This window comes from Cimex lectularius, unplaced genomic scaffold (assembly GCF_000648675.2).
Source record: "Cimex lectularius strain Harlan isolate CLEC.00 unplaced genomic scaffold, Clec_2.1 scaffold111, whole genome shotgun sequence".
Taxonomy (NCBI): domain Eukaryota; kingdom Metazoa; phylum Arthropoda; class Insecta; order Hemiptera; family Cimicidae; genus Cimex; species Cimex lectularius.
This window is the reverse complement of record NW_019392681.1, coordinates 583,926-609,394: the sequence shown is the minus strand read 5'-3', so window position 1 is coordinate 609,394 and position 25,469 is coordinate 583,926. Positions and strand designations below refer to the sequence as shown.

Here is a 25,469-nt window from a genome sequence, read left to right as displayed (position 1 = left end):
TGGCACAATTACACAGAAGATAAACACTTTTGAGCCCTGAAGATGATCTCAATAAAAGATCGAAACGTTGGCACGATAAAGAAAATTTTTTCTGAAACCTACATCACACCCGACCGCATCTCACGATATCTGAATAACTATCTATCAACGGTCACTAATCTCTACACAGATAATGATAATTTTATATTTGAGCCTTCCCCGAGCCGAATCACCTCCGGATTCCAAAAATTCGCCTTTTCTACACGGTTTTATTTCCTCTTCGAAATTTTACCCGATTCGATTTTACATTTTGGGAAAGCGATGTGGTCTCGCCTAATGCTTCGTATAGTCGTCATCGCGTGACTCGGCTCGTTTCGAGTGCCCTGAGAGGGGCCTCGACACTCTTGGTAACCCTCCCCAAACCCCTTGGTAATCCACAACCGAAAACGGATTCTTTCACGACCCCATCCGCCCGTTTGCAGTAGGATATCGATTATCTATGGATTATTAATAGAAAATCTTTCATCTTTATCTATATCAGGGAGATATCGAGTTTTTCTTTCTTTCTCTTCAATTTTTTGTTCTCTCTAAAATAATCCCCTGATTAGGATTGTGATAAATCGGCCAACGGTATGACCGTGGGGACTCGTACAATCAAGGACATCTAATCGCACTTTATCCCTTGCCAATTTCTCATAAAACTGAAAACAAGCCGATTTTCCTTCGAGTGTGAATTTTTAACGGAAAAAAAATATCCGTTAATATCCGTTAAAGTAAAACATTCTTGCGATGTACTATATTAAATTAAATACTGCTTTTTATACACAATAAAATCGGGATTGAAATTATAAATGAGCCCGAGTGTATAATTAAAACACAACCGCTGTGGCACCAGGTGAAAACTCCAATATGGAAAGGTGTGTCGGTACAGTTAGTATTTCGTGTCTAATTGGCTAATGCACTTTGTGCACACGCTTTCTTCTGCCCAATGCAACACGAAAGTCTGCAGTTATCGTTTTTTATACAAATTCGATCGCGTTTGTTGGAGGGTCGACCATGAATCAAGGATGAGTCAACAGTCGACCTTGCGAATATTCAGTGGGTTCAAATGGAATAATCGATTTTTTTTCTCCCAAAACACGAAGTCCTGCGGATTGATCAATCGTCTCTAACCTTGTTCAAATGAGATCTTAATGATTGTGAACTGCACAAAGTTACTTATAACTAAAAAATTAAAGCTTGATTTTTGTGTATCAATAAATTTTTTTATATACCTATATCCTTTGTTATGTAGGTTTAAAATTTTTCTTACTTTTTTAGCATCCCTTCTCTCNTCTCTCTCTCTCTCTCTCTCTCTCTCTCTCTCTCTCTCTCTCTTTTGCTTTTGTTTCATTATTTCTGTACTTTTCATGTATCCCCCTCTACATATATTTTTGTATGTCTGTTTTTCTTTTTTTCTCTCTCTATCATCTACTTCTAATCTCTCTCTCCCTTTCATTCTGCCTGTCTGTTTTATTTCTCTCTCTTTCTCTTTCTCTTTCTCTCTCTCCCTCTCTCACTCTCTCACTCTCACTCCCTCTCCCTCTCCCCTCCCTATCTCCTCTAACTAACCGGAACCAATATTCTCTTTTCTAATGTAAAGAAGGAATCTATTCTTTGTTTCATCGTTCTAACTCATACTGGACTTTAGTATGCGCTTTCAAATTTAAAAATTTCTTATAAATTGAACTCTTCCGTCAACAAGTGTTTTCCGAGAGAAAATATTCTTTTCGTGGCTTTTTCCCCGGATGATTACTTAATTGTTAGACTTCATCAGTTGTCATGTTCAAACGGATAGGTCAGAACTCTTTAGTAATATCATTGTTGCTTAGATTATTTTTCGCTCGGTATGAGTTTTAGATTTTAGAAATTGTGCCGATTTTTTTCGATCGATTTGCACACGTGTAGAACTTTCAAACAAAGAATAATAATCTGTTGTTTTTTTCTCTCTCCTTACACCCCAACTGGACTTATCAGCTTTCACCATATTAAAACGGATACGTCAGTGGTGATAGCGAACTCATCAACCATGCAGAAAGAATTTTGTTTCGCCTAATAGTTTGACTGAAGTAATGAATATGTAGATTGTAAGTCGTAGATTTGTCACATACGTGCTCATTATTTCAATTGTGAATTTCTAGTTTTCAACTTCACAAATTATTTGTTATTTAGCTTCTACATATTAAACTCTTCTGGTACAACACTATATGAGTTATCGACGTTTAAAAAAAATCCTAGGAAACGCCATTGAATTATTTATCATACGATCAAAAAATCGAATATTATAGAAAAGGTGTTCTCGTTTTTGTATAACACGATACTTAAATGTTACTTCCATCCCATAAAATCCAATTAGAGCTGTGTAAGCAGCTATGTGCAGCCTTGGATCACGCACAACCCCATGTTTTTTAGTGGAACAAGGCTGCTTTCATTGGGGTAGGAAAACCCGAGAACTACTAATCGCCTAATCATCGTTACTGGTGACCCGGTTATCCCGTATGGCCCAGTTAGATGAATAACTAAATTATGATAATTTTTGTTCAAACCTATTGATGCTACCTACCTTGCGGGATAATAGTTATTTTTGAAACACCTGCATATACTCCTGTTATTTCTCGTTTAATTCTCAACTTCAAGCTTAGAGCTGTCCTTTTCACATAATTCCAAGTCAAAGTCAGGTTTCGGCCAGTATAATTTTTTTAATAAATTAAATCAGCATAAAACAAAACCGTTCTTCTTTTTATCAATCTTTGTTAGCCACTTTTCAAGACATAAATTATATAAAACGCTCCTTTATTCCTGGAACCCGAGACGTTGAGCTATTTCGCACATTGGATTTATGGCGAATCAAAATTTAACAGTCGCACTAACATTAGTCTACAGTAAATCAGCACAAAAGCATGTCAACTCATTCATTGGCTGGACGCTCTACTTTTATTAGAAAACACTAATTTATTAGATAATATAACTGGTTGCATGGACACGATTGTTAGCTTTACTATAAAGTTTAGTTATAATGACTGAAGTGATTTAGTATAAATTATTTGTTTATTTGAACGTAAATTTCAACGCAGTTGAAGAATGAATAAAGGGTTGGGAACCGCCATTATCCCCGGGGTTAGATTATCCGAGAATCAAATTATCCGGACTCCGGGTTTCCTTATATGTATACTATGTCGACAAATATATACATTTCGCTTAGCAACAAGTAACTTCTGATGAAGAACAACATCTTTTGTCTTGTTCCTATGAAACTCTCACTGATCTGTTTACATTGAACACATTGGTTACTGACGTCGTTCCAGAACGACGCACTTCTTCAAAAAAAACCCAGCTTTCGAAGCTAGTTGTAAGGAGTTGGTAGTATTTTTCGAATCGAAATGGTGTCGTACAGTATTGCTTTTTCAACTTTTAAATATAGTTTTTCGATTTGACCGTTTGTCAATTTTTTACGATTTTTTTAAGAAAACAAAATTTTAATCAAAATTTATTACGCAAGATGTATATTAATAAAATGAATAGATGTGTACTTGCCTTCTTCTTAATTCACCTTTCAATTAACGAATTAAAAATTAAATTTCATTATCTATAGTTTTCTATTTTCCGTGGGCCCCGCCCCAAAATATTGGATACTTGAAAACGCTTTATAATCGGTCAAACGCATTCGGGCCAAAATTGTGCTGAAGGAATATAAATTATTGATTTTTTGAAGTCGTGAGGAACGGTCAAGAATGGGGTAGTTTAGAAAAACACCTTTTTCATTTTTATACCCACGTTTCGACCTTATTCAGGTCATCTTCAGGGCATAAAGTGTGGTGCTATTCTTGTGGTGTCATATCTGTTTTGTGTGTAAGTGTTGTGACAACCACACAGAAGATGACCCGAATAAAGGTCGAAACGTCGGCGAAAAAGGTGTTTTTCTAACCTACCTCATTCTTGACCACTTCTCACGACTTCAATAAATTATGAAACAACAGGTCACTAAGAAATCCACAAATTATTGATTCAAATATTGAGTACAATCGCCGATTTGTCATTTTAAGGGAAATAATACAATAATTATGAATGAATCTTGTTATAAAATGCAAACATGCCAAGATATATTGATATTCAAAAAGCAGTCATTGCTAGCAATAAAAATTTATATAAGGAAATATACAAGAAACCAGCTTAATACCTGACAGATTTCGTCAGTCCTGACCAATACCATTTAAAAAAAACCTTCCTCAGATTCTTTATAACTAAATTGCGTTTTAACACAAAAACTATATTTTAATATACTGAAATTTTGCATTACTCGGCCTAATTTAACAATATTTTGTTTTTTAAAAGAAACTTATAACAATAAACATGTGTCAAAATTAAAAATTATTTTCTATTCTTATAGCACAACAAAAGGTGAAATATTATTAGAAAGAAACTATATTTAATTTTATTGTTGTTTCTATAACATGTTTTTCTTTTGAACTTTATTATTGTTTTTCCAAGGACTTAATTTCTTCTAAGTATATTTTTTTTTACATTTTGGCAAGCTGTATTGCTACGAACGCCGATGATTAAAAGTAGATGATAATAGTTGAAATGGTTTAAAAACCCTATATCAAAAGGGGTAATTTTCATTTACAAATACAAAGAAACAGATTAAAGGCGATCCGTTTTTTGTTTTTTCAATTTTGTACTCTTCACAAAACTTATTTCCCTTAAAAGCAACATTTTGCAAGAGCTAGGTTGTTTTCACTATGTTTAATTTTGGCCGAATGGCCCCAATCCAAAAGATGATAAAAGAAAATGTTGGCGTTCCGTCTGTAGTGCGGGAGTGCAGCGGCGTCCAAACAAACACAAGCACGAAAGTAAAGACGACCCCTTTTTTCTTCTTTCTTTTTTTTGGAGACGATTTATTGCTTCTTGTACACAAGTGTTAACAGCGGTTTTATCAACTTAGCTCCTCCTGTTGCTACTTTTGTTCCTTAGACATATATGCTTCAGCGACTTTAGATGGAAAACAAGCGAGAACAGACGGAATAAAAAGCGTTTTGTTCATATCTGGTCCGCCTGTCGTCGCTTTTTTACTTAGTCATTTGTTTCATCATCATTGACGACTAGATGGAAAAAAAAATGAGAATAGCTGAACCAGACTTGATTGAATTCCGATTAAACCTATTAACTACTTGAATGGCATACAGTTTCGACTAGTTGAAAGCATTTTGAACATCTCTGGTCCGCCTGTCGTCGCTTTTTTATTTAGCCATATGTTTCATCACAGACGAAATTAGAAAAACAAGCGATGATAGGTGCACCAGACTTGATTAACGTCCGGTAAACTTCTAAGCACGTGAGAATCAATGCATTGTATTTTCTCAAAAGATGTTTTACTTTCAGTGATTTATTAAGACAAATGGGCTGCAGTTTGATTATTTCTGCCCTGCCTTTCGTCACTTTTGATCTCTGATCCACCTGTTTTCTTTGGAAAACAAGCGAAAATAGGCGGACCGGGATTGATTAATATACTATTAAAACTTCTCTTTACTTGACAGTCATAAAATGTACTTTTGGACTGGTTATTTCTGGTCTATCTGTTATCACTTTTGATCCAAGCTTCAGGATCATTAATACTTTTAGGTACAGATATAGATATGAGAATAGGACCAGATTTGATAATGAAAACAAAATTTAAATTTTTACCTATTTGAGAGTCATACATTGTACTTTCTCAAAAGTTGTTTTTCTTTGGGCGCTTATTAAGACTAGTCGACAGCAGTCATCGCTTTTGTCACGGACTGTTTTTCAGCTTTAGGAATAGCTTAAATTGAAAATAAGTGAGAAGAAACGGGCCAGAGAATAAAATAATGTACTTTAATTCATTCAAGCTTTGTTACACTTCAGTATTGAATTGATATAAAATTTAAAATTAAAATAATTTAATTTAAAAAAAAAGTTTGTTACCATTATTACTAAGTATTTTGTTTATTTATACTATAATTATATAATAAAACTTTTTATTAACCACTTTGAGATTAAATTGAAAAAATTCGCACACTTAACAAAATGGCTTATGAATTGTCTTATTAACAAACCTAAATTTATATAAAGTAAGTTTTTCAATTAATGTAATTTTATTAGTTTGTTCACCTTAATTTAAACTTTTTCTCTTGTGGTTATTAATAATAACAAATTAGATTTTATAAGTTTTATTTTCCTTGTAACTAAAAATTTATATTGTTTCAGTGCCTCAGGAGCAAGTGCAGTCGCTATTGACAACAAAATCGAGCAAGCGATGGTGAGTCCTTTTAATTATTTGTTTTAGTTTTAATTGTAATTTTGGCATAATTGTGCTGATTGTTTGGATAATTTAATTTTCCATAAATCACTGAATTCATTTGGAACATTTTCAAAGTGTTTGAAATACCACTGGAGTATTTATTAATAATGTGGACGCAATTTTGTCAGACTGTCAAGATTAAGACATTTTGTTTTAAAAAAGAAAAGTGGACTGTTTAAAAATTTAATTACGACTCCTTTTAAAATAAAAAGGTTGAAAGGTTAAAGTTTTTTATTGTGTAAGACCATTAATTAGTATTCTTAAATTGTATTTTTACATTAACAAGACCAACGAAGTCAGTAATTCAATTACTGATTTAGTCCACACACGTACACGGAAACATGTCTGAGCCATTTATTTTAAAGAACTATGAATTTTAAATTCTCGCAGAAATTTTGGCAAAAGTATGTTAAAAAATTAACATGGAATGTATTTATTGAATGAATTGTTAGGTAATGGCATGGGGGTGATTTGTAAATCAATATTGATCGACATCCTAGAGGACCTAATGTTACATTACCTCAGGTCACGGACCTAGAAATGGAACTGAATTGAAAATTTAATGTTCCATCGATTTTGCAAGAAACTCTCCAAAAAGGGAAGTTTTTAACACTTGAAATTTCCTAGGTTTAAGGCATTTTTGTCTTAGTCAAGCAATAATTTTTTGTGACAACAATCTTTATTAATTAAAACAAATTTTTATTTTCTGAACAACTTTTTATGCAAAATGGATAGTCGATGGAGCAAATAGAAACCCACTATATTTTTATGTGTGGTGATTAGTGACCGTTAATCGATAATTGGGCACTCTCAACACGACACGCAAGAATGGCACAATTACACAGAAGACAAACATTTTGTTTTTCTGAAACCTACATCACACCAGACCGCATCTCACGATTTCTGAATAATTATATTTTTATGGCATAAAATAAAGATATATTTATTGTTTTTATATTAAACTTTACAAGTCAAACCTCAAAATATAATATGAGTTAATTAATCTTTAACTCATAAATACTTTTGGTTTTCATAATTTTAAAAAAAAATTATATGTGAAAACATTAAGATGAATGATAGTTATTAAGTTTATGCCTTCAGTGATTTTATCACCATCATTAAGGCTATCTCTGGTGTACATAATCACTTAACACTTGATTTAAATGCTTTGATTATGGTAGTCCATTATTTTCAATTTACCAATTGTTATAAAATTTGTACTATTATTTAAACATAGATCAATTTTATATTTTGAGATATTGCGTTGATGTCTGCGAGGTTATCACTTTGTATTTTGATCATCTCCAACAATTCTTACTTGCCAAAGCCGTCAAGAATAGGGAGACCAAAATCATCTAGTTCCTAATAAATTTCAAATCATAATTAAGTATGCTCAGACATGTCACAAAAATGAAAATTATGAATAGAAAGAAAATTGCTGGTTCATTCTTGGAATCTTTAGTCTTAGAAAATGTGTACATTCAATGAATATCTTGGAAATTACAGAACTTTAATTTTACAGAACATTTTATATTCTCGGTAGTAGATAAGAATTTTTGTAATAGATGAATTAACTATAATATTTCATTCATATCAAATCTGTATATTGAGAAAGATAATTCCTAATTAATAACTGACCTAGCTTTGGGGTCCAATGTTCTAATTCGTCCCCCAATTCTAATTATTGGAATATTTTATTACATTTAAAATTTATGTTTTAAAATATGTATATGTATTTTAATATCCAAACAAATTTTAATAAATCTCTTGTTCTGCCCGAACATAGGATCTGGTGAAGAGCCACTTAATGTTTGCAGTCCGGGAGGAGGTCGAAGTGCTTAAAGAAAAGATTGCAGAGCTGATGGAACGTATTTCACAATTAGAGTCGGAAAACAACATACTGAGGGCGGGAGCGAGCCCTGAAACGCTTGCCCTGCTCCCACCCCCTCAGCCACCACTCTCCTCTAACCCCACATAAATTGGTAAGTCCAAACTCGGCAGGAATTGTCATTGGGTAACGGTTTTCCAAACCAGAACGAAATGTCTGGTTTCAATAGTTTGAGTTTGTATTAGACCCCCACCAAACGAAATATTTTATAGCCCTTCTTTCATTTACGATAGTAAGAAAATTGTTGTTGTTCTTCCCTTGATTCTGTCTTTAAAAATTTGAATATTTAATAAATAGAATCTAACTACTTGTCAGATTTTCTGGGTAAAAAAGCCCTCCAGTTTGTTTGCTGAATTGTTTTTAACAGTGGGTAAAAAATGTACTATCTGAATTATTTCAAGTCAAGTTCAGTTCAGAGCTTTATTTACAATTTCATCATTTACAAGTTTTTGTATAGATGATACTCATCTTTAGAGCATAGTAGTAAAGTTTTGTCCAAACATGGGTCCTGGCCAAATAAAAATTTAAAACAAAGAAAAAAATTTAAAAAATGGATAAAATTGGGCTTCTGCTGCACCCTCCTAGTCTCAATCTTGCTCCTTAAATTATGGTCACTTCTTCCATACACTTACCAACTTCCTCGAGGCACAAATGTTAAGAATGAAGATTTCCAGCTTATGAATAAGAAAAAAGGTTTGTTTCAACCTGACTTGCTGAAATACAAAGCAAATACCTGAATACAAAGAAAAAACTTTTGGTAATAAATGAAATCTAGCTTCTGCCTCACCCACCCTATAGTCCTGATCAAGCTCCCAAACATGACATCTAACAAGCGTTTGCCAACTGTCCTAAGGCAAAAACGTTAGGAAAGACGATTCCCAATTTATAAATAAGAAAACAGTTTTGCTTCAACCAGCTAAAATACAAATAAATTATTTTGAGAAATTGATGAAATCTTAGCTTCTGCCACATCCACCCTTTAGTCCTGATCGTATTTGTTCAAAGACCACTTCTTCCGAGCATTTACCAACTCTCTTGAGGTAAAAAAAATTTGAAATTAATATAATGAAATACCAAAACGCTTCTAATTGGCCAACCCAGCGAAGATAGGCAGACTAAAAATGATTGAAATGATTGATAATGGCCAAATTATAAATTTTATTGTAACTTTTTTTGTCTTTTTTTTAAGGTATTTCACTATGAGGCTCAGGGTACAGGTGATTTTGGAAGAAAAAAATTAGTAACTATTCAGGGCCACTAGATGTGAACCCAGGTCCTTCACCTTACAGTGATGAGCGATGTGTCAACACCGACACTCGCAATATACATATATGACATAATTTCAAGGCAAACTGTAAAACAGTTGTCTGTGCTTGACAAAATATAAACATTTGGCTGTAGGTTTGATTTTATCGGACATTCAGTCACTGAAGACGCCAAAGACAAGCTATGTGATGTCCAGGATGCTCTGAGATTATCTAGTCCTAGGGAATATCAGTCGAATATTTTCAAATCTTGTATGCTGTTTGATCCATTTGAGGAAGCTGTTAGGCATTTATTAAAAAAATATATACATAATAATACATCCATTACTTTTATTATTATAATGAGGTTATTTCATTCTCAATTTTAAAAGTTTTATTTTATTTACCCTTATTTTTCCTCTAAGTGGTTATATAATAAATGTATTACTCAATTTACTATTTAATTTATATACTATTGTTTAAATTAAACTTTTGTTTTGTTTCAGATATTTAGCAAGAGGAGATAAGAATGCATATGTGTTTTGTGTGTATCTCACAGACTGGTACTTCCCATCTCCCCTTACCTCTTCACTGTCTTATAGAATGTACAGCCTGATAATAACTGTAGTTCAAATAATATTTTGTACTTTCGTTTCTGAAAATTTGTAGTGGCAAACAATACGTAAGAGCACGTTTGCCAGTTTAGCCCCATCACTTTTTTCCCAAAAGATCTTTTCTTGTGTTTTTTTAATCATATTAGGGATAACCTCACTAAATTTTTCCCTAACTGCCAATTATTGATATTTGTGTCATCGAGGTGTCAAAATCCATATCTGAAATTGATGTAATGATTAAAAAAACAAAATGTAAGAAAAATAAAACTTACTTACCAACACTCAAGGCTGACTTCAAAAGACATAGTTGATCGAGCTCTTCAGCTGCTAGTCAGAAAAAAAAAGTGTTATTTCTAAAAAGAAGAAAATTTTGAAGAGTATTCATTTAGTCTCTATTTTACAATTTTAACAAATGTATTTTTTATATGTAAAAAAAAAACGTATTGACTACAAAATATAAAACAGTGTAATATTTCAGTCGAACAACCTTCCAATAAATTCTATAGTAGATATTTTCTATCATTCAAAATAGTTGTTTAAACTAATTAAAGTTTATTTTGGCAACTGTGTTTTAAGTACTTCACAACTTATTTTCTGGGATGAGTCCAACAAATTTTAGACATTGGGCTTTGCAAATGCTACTATCCTAGTTGTAGCCTAGTTCTGCAAGACAATGAAGCTAAAAAATCACAAATATTCCAGTTGTATACTTTTATTTTCATGTTATCATGATTATTGTTTTTATGTTACTGATTTCTTTATTAAAATATACTTTTTTGCACATCTAGATGGTAAAGGAACTGAGCTCAAGTGGCGGCATATCAAGAAGGTCTATAAAAATTGTCAGATAAATCATGTTAAAAACTGACATTAGGCTCCAAAAAAAAATGAATGTTTACTATAGCTATGTGCAGGGCGAGCTCTTAAAAAAGTGAATTACAAAAAATATAAAACTAAGAAATGTTGTGAAGTGTGATGCGCTTAATCATAGGAGAGTAATGCCAGAGAGGCTGTGCTAAAGATAGTATATTTTCTATAATGTAAAGTATCTGAAGTGATTCTAAATTCTTGATAGATCGGTCTAAGTTTACTTTTAGTATTAGTCAAATAGAGCTTATTTAACTACATTTTATGTAATATTATATATAATATGTATTTATTTATTGTACAATGTTAAATGGGTTTAATGATAAATTTAATATGTGTCGAGAAAAAAGAAACTGAATATTTTAAATGTTAATGTATTTACTGTGAACTTTAAGAGTCTGGGAATTTGATTTTCTTGACTTTCGATCAGACTGAATGAAATGTGGAAATTTTTTAGATGGATATATTTCAAGGGAAAGAAGGATAACGACATTTGTCTATTCCTAATGTGAGACTGTGCGTGTGATTTTAAAGCAGAACTGCTATGATGAATCACATAGAAAGTAACATTGAACACGACAATATAACTTATTCCAGACAGCTACAAATACCCGATGTGTTGTACTGCTGAAATAAAAATTTACCAATCGTGACAAAATATACTTATATTATTGTTCTCTAAGAAGGACACATATTTGTTGATTCCGTATTGTATTGTAGTATCGAGGAAATCCTTGATTTCGTATATTAATAATAATATATATATATAACTATAAAGAGAAAAGAAAAATCGTTTTTAATAAGAATTGTGTACCACTTATGGCTACCTACCATGAGCATATTTGCATTGCTGCATTATCTCCTTAAAAAAAAAAAAAAAAATGAAAAAAAAAACTTAATTATGGCTTATGTTTTGTAAAATTAGACCTGTCCTAACAGGTTGTTATTACATTTCAAATAAATATTATAATCTTGCTGTCTTTTAATTTAAACTTGAACATTATTTTTCCTGTTTTGGACTTTTTCCTTGACTCATTTTACAATTTTTACAGTGAATTTCTTACCTATTTTTATAGGCTTTAGATTGATCGTCTCTCGTCTGCCTAGTCCTGCTGGTTTGGTTTGTCAGATCTGTCCATTGTATAAATGGACATGTTAAATATAAAAAAAAATTACATGTTAAATATAAATTACATTTGAAATTTATACTATACGAATTTAGATAAGTTTCTTTTTTAATGAAATATAGTCCAGTTGCTCTGGACGTTCTTTTCGTTAAGTTCTTTTCAAATATAATTGTTTAAGTTGATAAATTTTAGAAAGTTGTTTTGAATTTCACTTCCATGCTATTGCCAACAAAAAAAACTTATAAGAAATACACGATTGACAAAATAACAGTTGTTCCATTGAAGATGGCGAAAACTGAAACACGTCTGACAGACAAAAACCAACATGAAAAAATCAAGCTAAAGGTTCATCGCATGAGGCCAAGCTATTTTCTATTGACATTCTATGTGAACAATGCATTACACTCATCTTTTTCTCTTTAAAAAGTTTTTTTTTTTTTATAAGGGTACATGAACCCTAAACTAAGAGGTTATATGAACCTTCGGGCCCAAAAAAGCGTTTGTACGTATGCAGGGTCGGTGGATTCAAACCGGGGCTCTTTACCTTGCAGTAATGAGTGTGTGTCAATGCCTAAACCATTGCGGCCACTGATGCCCCCTCAACATACAAGAATAATGGTGAGACATGATACCCCAAGAATCAAACCATAGTCCACGACTACAGCATTTACCAATTGATGACCAGGAAGTGACAGCACCCTCAAACAAAATTTAAAATGCAGGTATAATATAAATAAGAAACAATTAATTAAGGTTTTTAGTTGAGAAAAAAAAGTCAATGGCACGAGCGGGATTCGAACCCACGATCTTTGGCTAGATACGCCGCTGCTCTACCACTTGAGCTATCGTGACCTCGATCCACTTGGGCACTAACTTCCTGTCTCAACCCCACCTTTTGAGTTTTCCCTCCTTTTTGCCATTTTTCAAATGTCGTATAATCGGATTGGATTCTCAGCGACAAATGAAATGGCAACGGAAATATGTATGTTGAAAAATGGCAAAAAGGAGGGAAAACTCAAAAGGTGGGGTTGGGATAGGAAGTTGGTGTCCGAGTGGATCGAGGTCACGATAGTTCAAGTGGTAGAGCAGCGGCGTATCTAGCCGAAGATTGTGGGTTCGAATCCCGCTCGTGCCATTGACTTTTTTATCTCAACTAAAAACCTTAATTAATTGTAATATATTAATTGGTCAAGTGGACCAAGAAATTAGTGAATTTAATAAATAAGAAAATTGGTTCAACGGAGGTTTCAATATTAACTATATAAGTGTAGAGAATTGAATAATGAATTAGGTATAATAAATATATATAAAATATGTTTATTGTACACTTACTGTTTATGTACCGATTTGCTCAGTGCACTTAAAAGCGATAGACTTAACCAAGCAATCAATAACTATAAGTGAAATAGAAACAGAACTGCAACCACTAAACATAAGCCAACAAAATAATGATCTGACATTTTCTTACAAATCCTTCAATAATATGAATGACTGTCAACAATTAATTGATTTGCTAAATTGCCACGTTCCACAGTGTAATACCAGACAAAAATATTATTTTTTAATACTAATAATAAAATTTAGTCTGATCCCTCAACTCATGGAAACAAGTAATAATCTTTATTTATATTGTGACACTTTACCTTTCCTTAAGTTGATTTTAACTTCTTTTTTTGTTTAAATATTAATCATGGCTATTGGGTTTGATTTGTTTGTGTATTTTTTTATATTTCTTTATATATTTCTGTTGTTTAATTGTTTAGTTTGGTTTTATGTTTAAGTTTTTATCAGTCCCTCTCATTTCCATTATATTTATTTATATATTTCTGTTGTTTAAAGTTTTGTTTTATGTTTAATTAATTTTTTCATTCCTTTATATGTGTTTATATATTTCTGTTGTTTAAAGTTTTGTTTTGTTTAATTAATTTTTCATTCCTTTATATGTGTTTATATATTTCTGTTGTTTAATTTTTAAAGTTTTGTTTTAAGTTTAATTAAATTTTTCATTCCTTTATATGTGTTTATATATTTTTGTTGTTTAATTGTTTAAAGTTTTGTTTTATTTTTAATTAAATGTTTATCGCTCTTTTTCACTTCCTTTATATTTGTTTATATATTTCTGTAATTTAATTGTTTAAAGTTTTTTTTTAAGTTTAATTTTTTTTCATTCCTTTATAAGTGCTTATAAATTTCTGTTGTTTAGTTTTGTTTTGTTTAATTAAGTTTTTATCACTCCCTCTCATTTACATTAGATTTCTTTATATATTTTTGTTGTTCAATTAAATTTTTATCATTCCTTTTCACTTCCCTTATATTTGTCTATATATTTCTGTTGTTTAATTATTTAAAGTTTTGTTTTAAGTTTAATTAAATTTTTCATTCCTTTATATGTGTTTATATATTTCTGTTGTTTAATTGTTTAAAGTTTTTTTTTAAAATTCCTTTATAAGTGCTTATAAATTTCTATTATTCTATTTTAATTGTTTAGTTTTGTTTTATGTTTAATTAAGTTTTTATCAGTCCCTCTCATTTCCATTATATTTATATATTTCTGTTGTTTAAAGTTTTGTTTTATGTTTAATTAAGTTTTTATCAGTCCCTCTTATTTCTATTATATTTATTTATATATTTCTGTTGTTTAAAGTTTTGTTTTATGTTTATTAAATTATTATCGTTCCTTTTCACTTTCTTTTATATTTGTTTATATATTTTTGTGGTTTAAAAACTTTTTATCATTCCTTCTCACTTCATTTATATTTTTATAGACTTGTGTATTATGACACAATACTTAAATATTTTATTTGTATTTTTTATGTTGAATATGTCCACATTTTTCATTTATGTTATATGTATATTATTATTTATGTTTCAATTGTTCATTATTATTTATATATAGTTTAAACTTTATAGAACTTGTAACTGGGTATATTTACCATATAAATAAATTATACTTTTCATACATTTCAAATAATACAATAAATATATAACAGTACAAATGTGTATGTACATATGTGTTATGATTTCAGCTGAATCTAATTAATTCAAGTTTTATGGCATTTCTCTATGTAAAGTTGTTAATCTTTGGATAATTAATTAATAATTAATTGAAGAGATGTGTTTTTATTTTGAATGAATCATAGAGGGAAATTTTCCCTGATGTCATGCCCAACAGACTCGACGTCATCAGTTGTATTTCGGTTCAGATTAAAAGGTAGTCGCTAGTGACCTAGTGCTATAGGTTTATCTAAACTCTAAAGTCAAAACCAAGGACTAACGAGAGATACCAGTGTCTCTCTTTAATAGGCCAGTTCAGATATAGTTTTAGTGCTTTTTGTACCAACCGACATTATTTCGAACCAAAGCTCGTGGAGATAAATTAAGACTTTTACGTTTTCGTCCGTCGTGTCTGCCCACTTTTTAATCTCAAAATGTTCAAACTCAGCCTTACGAGATTGGCCCAACGGTCGACAAATGATGCTCAGATTTTCCAAGTTGTCAACCGATCAAATCTTAAACATGCCAGGTAAAATATCAATTTTATTTTTTTTAAAAAATCACTCCATTAAAACATAATTAAGTACAATTTACACCAATTAAGGCGTCTGCTGGTCATTTATTGTGTTGAAATGTTTTTATAAAACTGGACACTATTTATAAAATTATTGTGAGACGTAGATTACAACTGGCCCAATTTCAAGTCTGACGTTTTTCTTGATAATTGATGACAAGTTCTAATTACATGTTTTTTTACTATGATTTCTAGGTGATTCAAGAATTTTTGAAAACCCCAAAAGAAAGAATATCATGCAATAAATCAAGCTGAAATGATTGCAAGTCTCAACTGGTTAAAAATAAAAATTTTTAAGTTCTTACTTTTTTTTAATCTTTTCTCTTCCTTGATGTTTTACAATTATTCTGTCACATTATTAAACTTTTATGGGTGAATGTACATGTAAGAATTAGATTTCAGGCTAGTTTTACATGTAAAAACATGTCTTTTTCCTTTACTACATTCTACTTTTGTATTAAGATTTCCATTTCTTTATTACTGTTGTTATTTAATTTTAAAGAACACTGATCTTTAATTGAGCATAATTCTCTGATAATCATTACTATTAATTAGTCTATGAATTGGGCTTCAAGCTTGACAAAAAGCCTATTATTAATGTCTAAATTTTTTCTTGTCTATGTTACTTTCTCTTTTCATTTAACTTATTATTTATTGTCAATGTAAAATCAAGTTTCAGGCTAGTTTTCAATGATGTTTTTTATTTTGATTAATTGAATTTCAAACTTGAAAAAAAACCTAGGCCTATTACGTATTTTAAAATCCTTTCTTTCGTATGTTGCTTTCTTCTTTTTTTTCTAAAATTATTGTTGTTTATCAGTGTAATTTAATGGACATTTCTGTATCTTTATCTATTACTAGCTTTTAACCGCGACTTCATCCGTGTGGGACTCTGTTTTAATGCACCTTTCCAATGCGATGTAGAATGCTAGTACGGCTTGGTAATTTAATGTCTCATTTCTCAAATTCTACTCTTCCTCAGTTCACTTCGGTCTTTACGTCGTAAAAAATTGTCCATGTGGTCCCCTTAGGAATGGAATTTCAAAAAATCCTTTCTTAGCAGCTATCAATGTTGTTATAAGAATACACTCGAAATTTCAGCCCTTTTGATCCAACGGTTTGGTCTGCGCGTTGTCTGCCAGTCAGTCAATAGACTATTTTTATATATATAGATTATCGTTATTTAATTTTACAGTACACTGTGTTTGAATTTTATTAAAGCATAATTATTCAATAATCATTGCTATTATTTAATCTGGATGATCGAATTTTACGTTTGACAAAAACTAGAACCTATCATGAGTATCAATATTCTTTCTTTCCTGGGTTTTTTATTTTATTTATTTATTTTGTATTATTATTATATTATGCAGGGTGGGCGACCAAGACCTGAGGGGTTAAATGCCTGGGTAGACTCGTACCCCAGATTATTATTATTATTATTATTTGTCACAGTATTAATCTTATTGATTTTGTTTTCAGGAAATAATAAAATTTCAATTTTTTTAGATAATAATTTAAAAAATTTTATTGCCAATATTTAATTTTACAGTACACCATGCATGATTCTTTAATTAAGAATATTGTCTAATAATCAAGGCTTTTTTTGTCTGGGTGAATCAAGTTTCAAACTTGAAAACAACCTAAATCTATTGTAAGTTTCAAAATCCTTTCTTTTCTCAAATTATTTTGTCAGATTAATAAGCTTATCGATTGTTTTTCCATGGAAAATTAAAGTTCAGGCTAATTGTAAAAGTAATAATGTCTCTAAATTCTACCATATTTCTTTATTAAATTTCTATCTCATTATTTATTATAATAATTATTATCTTTTTATATTAAGTTAAATTTAATTGTTTACCAGTTACAATAGCACAGAAACTTAAAAAAAAAAAAAAACTAGTGTCTACTAATTGAAAAGTAGTTTTGTTTCTGATTACATTATTTACAAATATACTTAAGTCATTCAAGTAAATTATGAACTGAACCCTGCACAAGCGACTCTCCTCTGATGAGAAATTGTTTTGTTTATGACAAGCATTTATTTCCTATTTACTAAAAAATTTCTACAGAATTTTAATAATGATCCTCTTACTCCTTAGTAATTCAGTTTTTTGATTAGTACGTTGTGATCAACAGTGTCAAACGCTTTTGAAATGTAAATCAAGCATACACAATAAATTAGTAAACTCTCTCACTGTTTTATTCTCAGTGTAAAGAACGTGTACCTTGACATCACCGATAAATATTATCTGTTTATACTGTGTATCAATTTTATTTAGAATGATTATTCGGAGTTCATGAGATGCGGTCTGGTGTGACGTAGATTTTAGAAAAGCATTTTCTTTATCGTGCCAACGTTTCGATCTTTATTGAGATCATCTTCAGGGCCTGTGATTTACAAACATTGTTTAAATTTAACAAATACATAGATGATGTGGAAAAAAGTGAATTTATACAATGCAAAAAAATATTTTTTATATACAATCAAAGTATTTCTACTCACTCAAAGTGTTTGTTTTCAGCATAATTGCGTAACTTTGATTGTATATAAAAAATATTTTTTTTGCATTGTATAAATTCACTTTTTATCCGCATCGTACATGTATTTGTTAAATTTAAACAATGTTTCTAAATCACAGGCCCGGAAGATGATCTTAATAATGATAGAAACGGCACGATAAAGAAAATTTTCTAAAACCTATGTCACACCAGACAGCATCTCACGATCTCTGAATAATCATTGACTAACACTCACTAATCACCCACATTTATTTAGAATGTGTGGTTTTAGTGACCGTTACTTGTTGTTTATTTGGAAGTCATGAGATGCGGTCTGGTGTGATGTAGGTTTCAGAAAAATATTTTCTTTATCATGCCAACGTTTCTATCTTTATTGAGATCATCTTCAGGGCTCAAAGTGTTTTATTTAGAATTTCAAACAACCTATGAATAAGTACCTCAATAGTCATATTTTCTGTCCTGTAAACAGCAGTGTGGTTTGCATGGTAGCAAAATCACTGTCAAGTAAGGAAACAGCCAACATATCAAGATATATATATATATCACAACCACGGATAAGAAACTGCACTAGATTACAAGCAAGAAAACAACATAGTTTGGTGGATAAATGTTAACAAAAAATTATATATTTGCGTATTTTTATAAGATATAATGTTCATTTGAGGTTGAGAAATTTGATACAAGCAAACAAGAACAAATGTATAAATAAAATATTATACAGACTTTTATTCTTTTACAATTATATATGCAGTTGCTTAACTAAATCTTATCTGTTATGTATTTTCAATGGCTAAATTGTTTCTTTTTTACTGGTAATAATCAATGTTACTTCTCTATGTTACTTTCTCATTTTATTCTTTTTTTTCTTTCCTGAAATTATTTTCCCACATTATTAAGCTTATTGGCATCCTATTATGAATATGTAAATCCGTCATTTTCTGGGTTACTTTCTCTTTTTTTTCTACTTACCACATTTTTAAGCTTACTGATTTATTTCCATGGAAGAAATAAATTTCTGTCTAAACTTAATTATTCTGTGTTTAAAATCTCGGTTTTTTCCTTTACTTCATTCCACTTCTTTTACTATAACTTTATTTATTTAATTTTTCAGTAGACTATGTATGATTTTCAGTTAGTCTTAATTGTCTAATCTCACAGGATTTATTTGTCTGTATGAATCGAGTTTAAAGCTAATTGTGTCAAAATCCTTTGTTTCCCTATTTTTCAGTAACACTATTAGGTTTATTGATGTTATTTCATTGGATAGATGAAATTTTGGGATAGTTTCAAGTGTAATTGACTGTCTCATCTCTTTGTTTTTATTTATTTGCCTGAAAGAGTTAAGAATAATGCTAATTTTGAGAATTGACATTATAGGAAATATAAATAAAATAGAATAATTTTGTTACCTACCAGTCAGAATTATTTATTTATTTATTTTTTAATACAAACAACATGGATTAAAGAACAACAACATTCAGATTTTTTTTTTCTAATTGTTAATTAATTGTTAGTTCAAAGATAAGCCAGGAATAAAAAAAAGGGACTCGGTAATTATTTTGATTACTCATTCATATTGCCAGAAAAAAATCCAAGCTAATGTGTGAAACGCAAAGAGCAAAACGTGAAACAGTTCAAGGACATGTGTACTGACGTATAACACAATTAAAGGTGTATTTTCCTCTCCCGTGGCTTATCTTTTTTGTCAATTTGGTCAAATTATTATTTGATGATGGGTATGAAAATATTTATATCATATTTATTTCATTTAAATTGTATCGTAGATTTACAGATCCTCGTCGTACAAATAACAAATCGTGGGACTTTGATCTCACTCGTACTGTTTATCTAATCATTACAAAAATTTCAAATCTAATCTTTTTTCTTCGCTCAGTTGATTGTTTGTTCAAGACTCGTCCTCACACACAAATAGAATGGATTTAGAAATAGTTTGTAGATAACATGGAAGTCTGTTTGATGTTATGCAATCATAGAAGAAATCCGGAAAGTCACTATTAGTAAAGGGAGAGAAAGTTGAACGTTGAGCAACAATTTCACTGCTACCTTATCTATTCATAAATGTTTTCCTCTTTTTTTTTCCTGAAATAAAAGAACCCACTTTTAAAACCAGCCTTGACTCAACGATGTTAAAAACATTTTGTTATCCTCATTAAGCATATTTGTCACGACAAAAATGCCCTCATTCCAACAAAAACATGATTATTGAAAACAGTTCTTCAAATAATGCAGTAAACAAAACTTTTTTGTCTTGTTTTATTAAATAAATTTGACATATTGTTCATATTCTATATCTCTTGTTTCAATAAAGATAATTTATAGATAACTGGGATATAAAATTACTCTGGTTTATAATGAAATTGGTCCAGTTGGTTAACATATTAAACAACAGTGTAATTTCTTGTTAAGATTCATTGCATGATAAAATTATAAACTTGTAATTTGATCGTTTTCAATCATCATGTATGATCATTGCATACATACATGCAATCCTTTTTTAAAACATACATCATTGCATACATACATGCATGTCACCATTTTCACCGGGTGATCTGTGAACCATCAATTGACCCACAACACTGACAAGCTACAATTTGCTACGTGAAGCTTAAAAAGAAATAGAAAACTTCTAGATGTACATAATGAAATACATATATTTTATTAAAAGATCAGAGAAGAACAAATATCAAAAGAACCCAGACTTATTATGATTATTACCTTTCCCATTTTGCCATTTGGCATTTTACAAACATTTAAAAGGCACAGTTGCCAAATAAATATGTGCTTATTTCAATTTTATTTTATTTCTAAAGGAAAATGGCAACTGCAGCAAAGGTGGAAAAGAAAGAGGAAGAAAAAGGTCCAAAAGAATCACATTCATTCATGTTGAACCTTTTCCGTGGTGTAATTCAACCCAGCCAAGTATTTCCTTATCCTGAGGTACTTACAAGTGAACAAAAAGAAACCCTTCAAATGCTTATTGACCCAGTTAACAAATTTTTCAAGGTGAATTGAAGCATTGATCAAAATCTTGATGTTGATTTTTAATAAAATTTATTTATTTTTAAAATAGGAAGTAAATAATCCATTAGCCAACGATGAATTGTGTCAAGTGGAAAAACATACGCTAGAAGGTCTTTGGGATCTCGGTGCATTTTCACTGCAAGTCGGACAAGAATACGGTGGCCTTGGCCTCTCAAACACACAATATGCCAGACTTGTCGAGATCGTCGGCAGGCACGACCTCGGCGTTGGCATCACATTGGGCGCCCACCAGTCCATCGGATTCAAGGGTATCCTTCTCTTTGGAAATCCTGAACAAAAAGCGAAATACCTGCCACGAGTCTCGACAGGGAGAGAATATGCAGCGTTCTGCCTCACTGAGCCATCATCTGGATCTGACGCCGGCTCAATCAAGTAATTTATTCATTCCTCTCATTGTCAAATGTTATGTATTTTATTTGCATTTTTATGTCAATAATGTAGGAGTAGAGCAGTACTTTCTCCAGATGGCAAGCACTACATTTTGAATGGGAGTAAAATTTGGATCAGCAATGGAGGGATTGCTGAAATCATGACAGTATTTGCTCAAACGCCTGTCAACGATCCTAAAACAGGTAATGAACCAGTAAAAAACAAATTTTTAAGTTAAAAATATAATTCCAGAAAATTAGTTTCCATCTTGCAAATCTTGCCATTTTAGAACATGAACTGTATTGTCAGTTTTGATAGATGCTTATTATTCACAATTTGTTACTTTTCAGGAAAAACTGTAGACAAAGTTACAGCTTTTATAGTCGAAAGATCTTTCGGAGGTGTCACTAGTGGCCCTCCAGAGAAAAAAATGGGTATCAAGGCCTCAAATACGGCTGAAGTTTATTACGAGGATGTAAAAATCCCAGTTGAAAACGTTCTTGGTGGGATAGGAGAGGGATTCAAGGTAGGCAGTCATTAACCTTCCAATTAATTTTCTGAATCTAATATTTTTGTACCCTTTTAGGTAGCGATGAACATTTTGAACAACGGACGTTTTGGCATGGCCGCAGCTCTTTCAGGTACGATGAGAGCGGTTACCGAGAAAGCTGTAGAACATGCGACGAACAGGGTTCAGTTTGGCAGGAAGATTGATTCGTACGGTACGATTCAGGAGAAACTCGCCAGAATGGCCATGCTGCACTACGTTACCGAAAGTATCGCCTACTGCCTCTCTGGAAATATGGATTCTGGAAGTGTAGACTATCATCTTGAAGCTGCCATTTCAAAAGTATGTTTCTGAAAAATAATTTTTGTAATTTTATTTAAATAATGGGCCTTTTTTTAGGTTTTCGCCTCAGATAGTGCTTGGACGGTAACAGATGAGGCGATTCAGATCCTCGGAGGCATGGGTTTCATGAGAGATACAGGATTAGAACGTGTTATGAGGGACTTAAGGATCTTTAAAATTTTTGAAGGCACCAACGATATCCTTAGACTCTTCGTAGCACTCACTGGTAAAAATATATTTTAGTCTTGTTAAACTTAGTTGAATGGCAAATTTTGCTAAAAAGCTAAAAATAGTAAATTTATAAAAGTTAAATTGTCATTTTGAACAATAACAGGTTTTCAATTTGCTGGAATGCACCTTCGGGAACTTCAGAAGGCATTTAAACAACCAACAGCTCATTTATCTTTGATCCTTGAAGAAGTGACAAAACGTGGACTTAGGTCAGTCGGACTTGGCAGCACACCATCGGTTGCTGAATATGTCCATCCGTCTCTAACACCATGCGCCGCTCAAGTTGGCAGGAGTGTTGCTCAGTTCGGCCCTGCTGTAGAGGGCCTTCTGATCAAGTTTGGAAAAGGAATCGTCGAGCAGCAGTTCCTGTTGAATAGAATCGCCTCCTCTGCGATCGACATTTACGCTATGGTGGTTGTCCTCTCGAGGGCGACAAAATCCCTAAATACCAACTCGCCGTCTGCTGAGCATGAAGCACTGATGACGAAAGTCTGGTGCTCGGAGGTAAGGCAATTTCAACGACTTAATCTTGTCGTTTTACTAACTTTTTCTTCTTCCAGGCTGCTACTAGAGTGGCATCAAATCTCGGCGCTCTCAACAGCTCAGAAAGTTTAGACAATTTCGTTACGCTTAGCCAGATCGCTAAAAATGTATGTGAAAATGGCGGTTTCGTTCAGAAAAACCCGCTTGGATTATAATGAAATTTATTCTTCCCTCAGTACCATGACTGTAGCCTTCATATTGTATATAATTATTATCGCTATTTTATTTTTTTAGTATTTTTTAAAAGTGTAAATATAAGCATTAAGAGCACGTTATTTAAATGCAGGTAAATAAATAAATTAAAATACAAATAAATATATTTTCTTAGTAAAACGTAGTTATTTATAATGCCTTACAAACGCGTCACGTCATCTCATAAATTTAGATGATGTATTGAAAAGTATAGAACCAATTGTTTTAAAAAATTATATACATTTCAAAGCAGCACTGCTTCTTTTTCAGCACACAAACATCTCTTTATAATAACTCAGGTGAGTCAGATTATTACGATGAGAAAATAATTTGATTTTAGCTCCCACATAGTCATAAACGATAGATGCTGTATTTGCATTATATTGCCTCACATTGCTAGGCGATATGCTGCGTCTTTGGCACAAAGGTGGCCGGCATTTATGTTAACTTCATAAATTTGTTTGAAGAAATTGTTTGGTGTCACAAGTATAAGTAGGCAGTAGTTACCACTTAGAGTACCAGCTACCCCCCCATGGGTCATTCTTAAATAGCCGGACAGCAATACCGTCTGGAGTAAATTCCAGACTTCTGTGGGTCTTCCTCCCAAAGCTGGTGGGATTGACCATCGACCTAGAAGTCAATCCAGTAAATATTCAAGTTTGTTTTATAAGATTTTCAAAAATTACAATCACATTATTTAAATTCCTAGTTTAAATTTTTTATTAAAACCGACAGCGAATCAATTCACTTGTAAATTTAATAGGGAAGTGGACTTTGAAAAATCATGTGATACCCGGATTGAAAGAATCTGAGGTATCACAAATCAAACATTGTGAGGTATATTTATTGAACATTTTAACATGTTTAACATAAACATAATGACATACCTGCACAAGTTAAAAGCTTGTTAGAATCTTCATGTGGTGTACACATACTTGACACCTCTAATGACTGAGGCAAAGTATTGCAATTAATCCATGCTAGTGACTTCTCAAAGGAAATATCCCAATCACATTGTAATAAGGCAGGGGAGTAGTCGGGTGATTAAGACGTCAAACTCTCGGCTAGTAAATACCGAGATCGTGGGTTCAATCCCCACCGTCGCCTCTGGACTTTTTTCTGATGCCTAAGGGAACCGGTGGCTGCAATTGAAAGAAATTGACACAGCACTCATCAATGGAAGGTCTGGGGCGGAACTGAATCTCAGCGACCCTGAATTTGGTCCCAATCCCCTTCAAAAATGAGTTTCTTCGATGGAAGAACACTGGCACACCAGGGGGTTCAATTCACACGTGTTGCGAGCTCCCAAAAAAATGGAGCCAGGAATAAAGTACAATAAGTTGTACAGCTGCAGTGCTCACGGGACCTCCTCCTCCTCCAGTTCCTCGTATCCATTGTATTTAATTTAAAAATTTTTAAAAAAAGTCAGTGAACTACGCATAATATGTAGAGGTAGGAGCGTCAGTGAACAAATGGGTGGTTTTCAAAAATACTGTCACTCTGGGGTAGTTGAAAAACCCTTGTTAAAAAATTACAAAAATAAAATATTACACATAGGGGGGGCATCGGTGGCCAAATGTTTAGGCATTAACACGGCGCTCATCACTGTAAGGTAAAGGTCCCGGGTTCAAATCCAGCGGCCTTGCATTCGAACCTGACATACTTCCAAATGGACTTTTAAACAAAAATTTAAAAAAAAAACCACTGGCACCCTGAGGGTTGATAATTTGATATGACCTTTGTTGTTGCGAACCCTCGTAAAAATAAAAATACATAAATAATAAAGAATTACACGTGTGATGAACCTGTTAATGACTTAAAATTATGATTTACACCTGATCACAGCACTGTTCCCAGAGGACACTTCTTGAGAAACCAGCCTAGGATTTAGGAGGAGGAATTAGGGGGCAAGTAGGTCTAAAGGTTAGCGTTACTTAAAGTGACATGGAGGATTCAGGGGATGTGAATAGTAAAGAGAAGCTTGGAAGGGTGAGATGGAAGAGTGGAACTTCAAGACGTGTGAACTGAACAATTCTTGCATTCTTTTTTTACA

General features: G+C 32.0%; 2 protein-coding genes across 3 annotated transcripts in view; both read left to right on the top strand.

The window, feature by feature from the left end:
* LOC106668629 (protein bunched, class 2/F/G isoform-like) overlaps window positions 1-11,942 on the top strand; it is a 56,297-nt gene extending 44,355 nt beyond the window's left edge. For both annotated transcript variants that reach the window (XM_014397556.2, XM_014397558.2), the window contains 3 exons: window positions 6,244-6,295; window positions 8,124-8,319; window positions 9,976-11,942. In XM_014397556.2, the coding sequence (XP_014253042.1) occupies window positions 6,244-6,295; window positions 8,124-8,315 (244 nt within the window). In that variant the 3' untranslated portion in view covers window positions 8,316-8,319; window positions 9,976-11,942. The remainder of the gene's footprint in view (window positions 1-6,243; window positions 6,296-8,123; window positions 8,320-9,975) is intronic.
* Window positions 11,943-15,262: 3,320 nt separating this feature from the next.
* On the top strand, window positions 15,263-23,507 carry LOC106668658 (very long-chain specific acyl-CoA dehydrogenase, mitochondrial). Its single transcript, XM_014397613.2, has 9 exons — window positions 15,263-15,600; window positions 21,000-21,192; window positions 21,260-21,603; window positions 21,673-21,803; window positions 21,951-22,126; window positions 22,187-22,450; window positions 22,508-22,676; window positions 22,785-23,185; window positions 23,242-23,507. The coding sequence occupies exons 1-9, from the start codon at window positions 15,506-15,508 to the stop codon at window positions 23,377-23,379; spliced, it is 1,911 nt and encodes a 636-aa protein (XP_014253099.1). The 5' UTR covers window positions 15,263-15,505; the 3' UTR covers window positions 23,380-23,507.
* Window positions 23,508-25,469: the final 1,962 nt, after the last annotated feature.

Bases quoted from the DNA above. Each gene is read 5' to 3' on its own strand.
- LOC106668658 (XM_014397613.2), top strand. From the start codon at position 15,506: ATGTTCAAACTCAGCCTTACGAGATTGGCCCAACGGTCGACAAATGAT. The intron at 15,601-20,999 runs GTAAAATATCAA...TTATTTCTAAAG, and splicing joins TCAAATCTTAAACATGCCAG to GAAAATGGCAACTGCAGCAA. The intron at 21,804-21,950 runs GTAATGAACCAG...GTTACTTTTCAG, and splicing joins TGTCAACGATCCTAAAACAG to GAAAAACTGTAGACAAAGTT.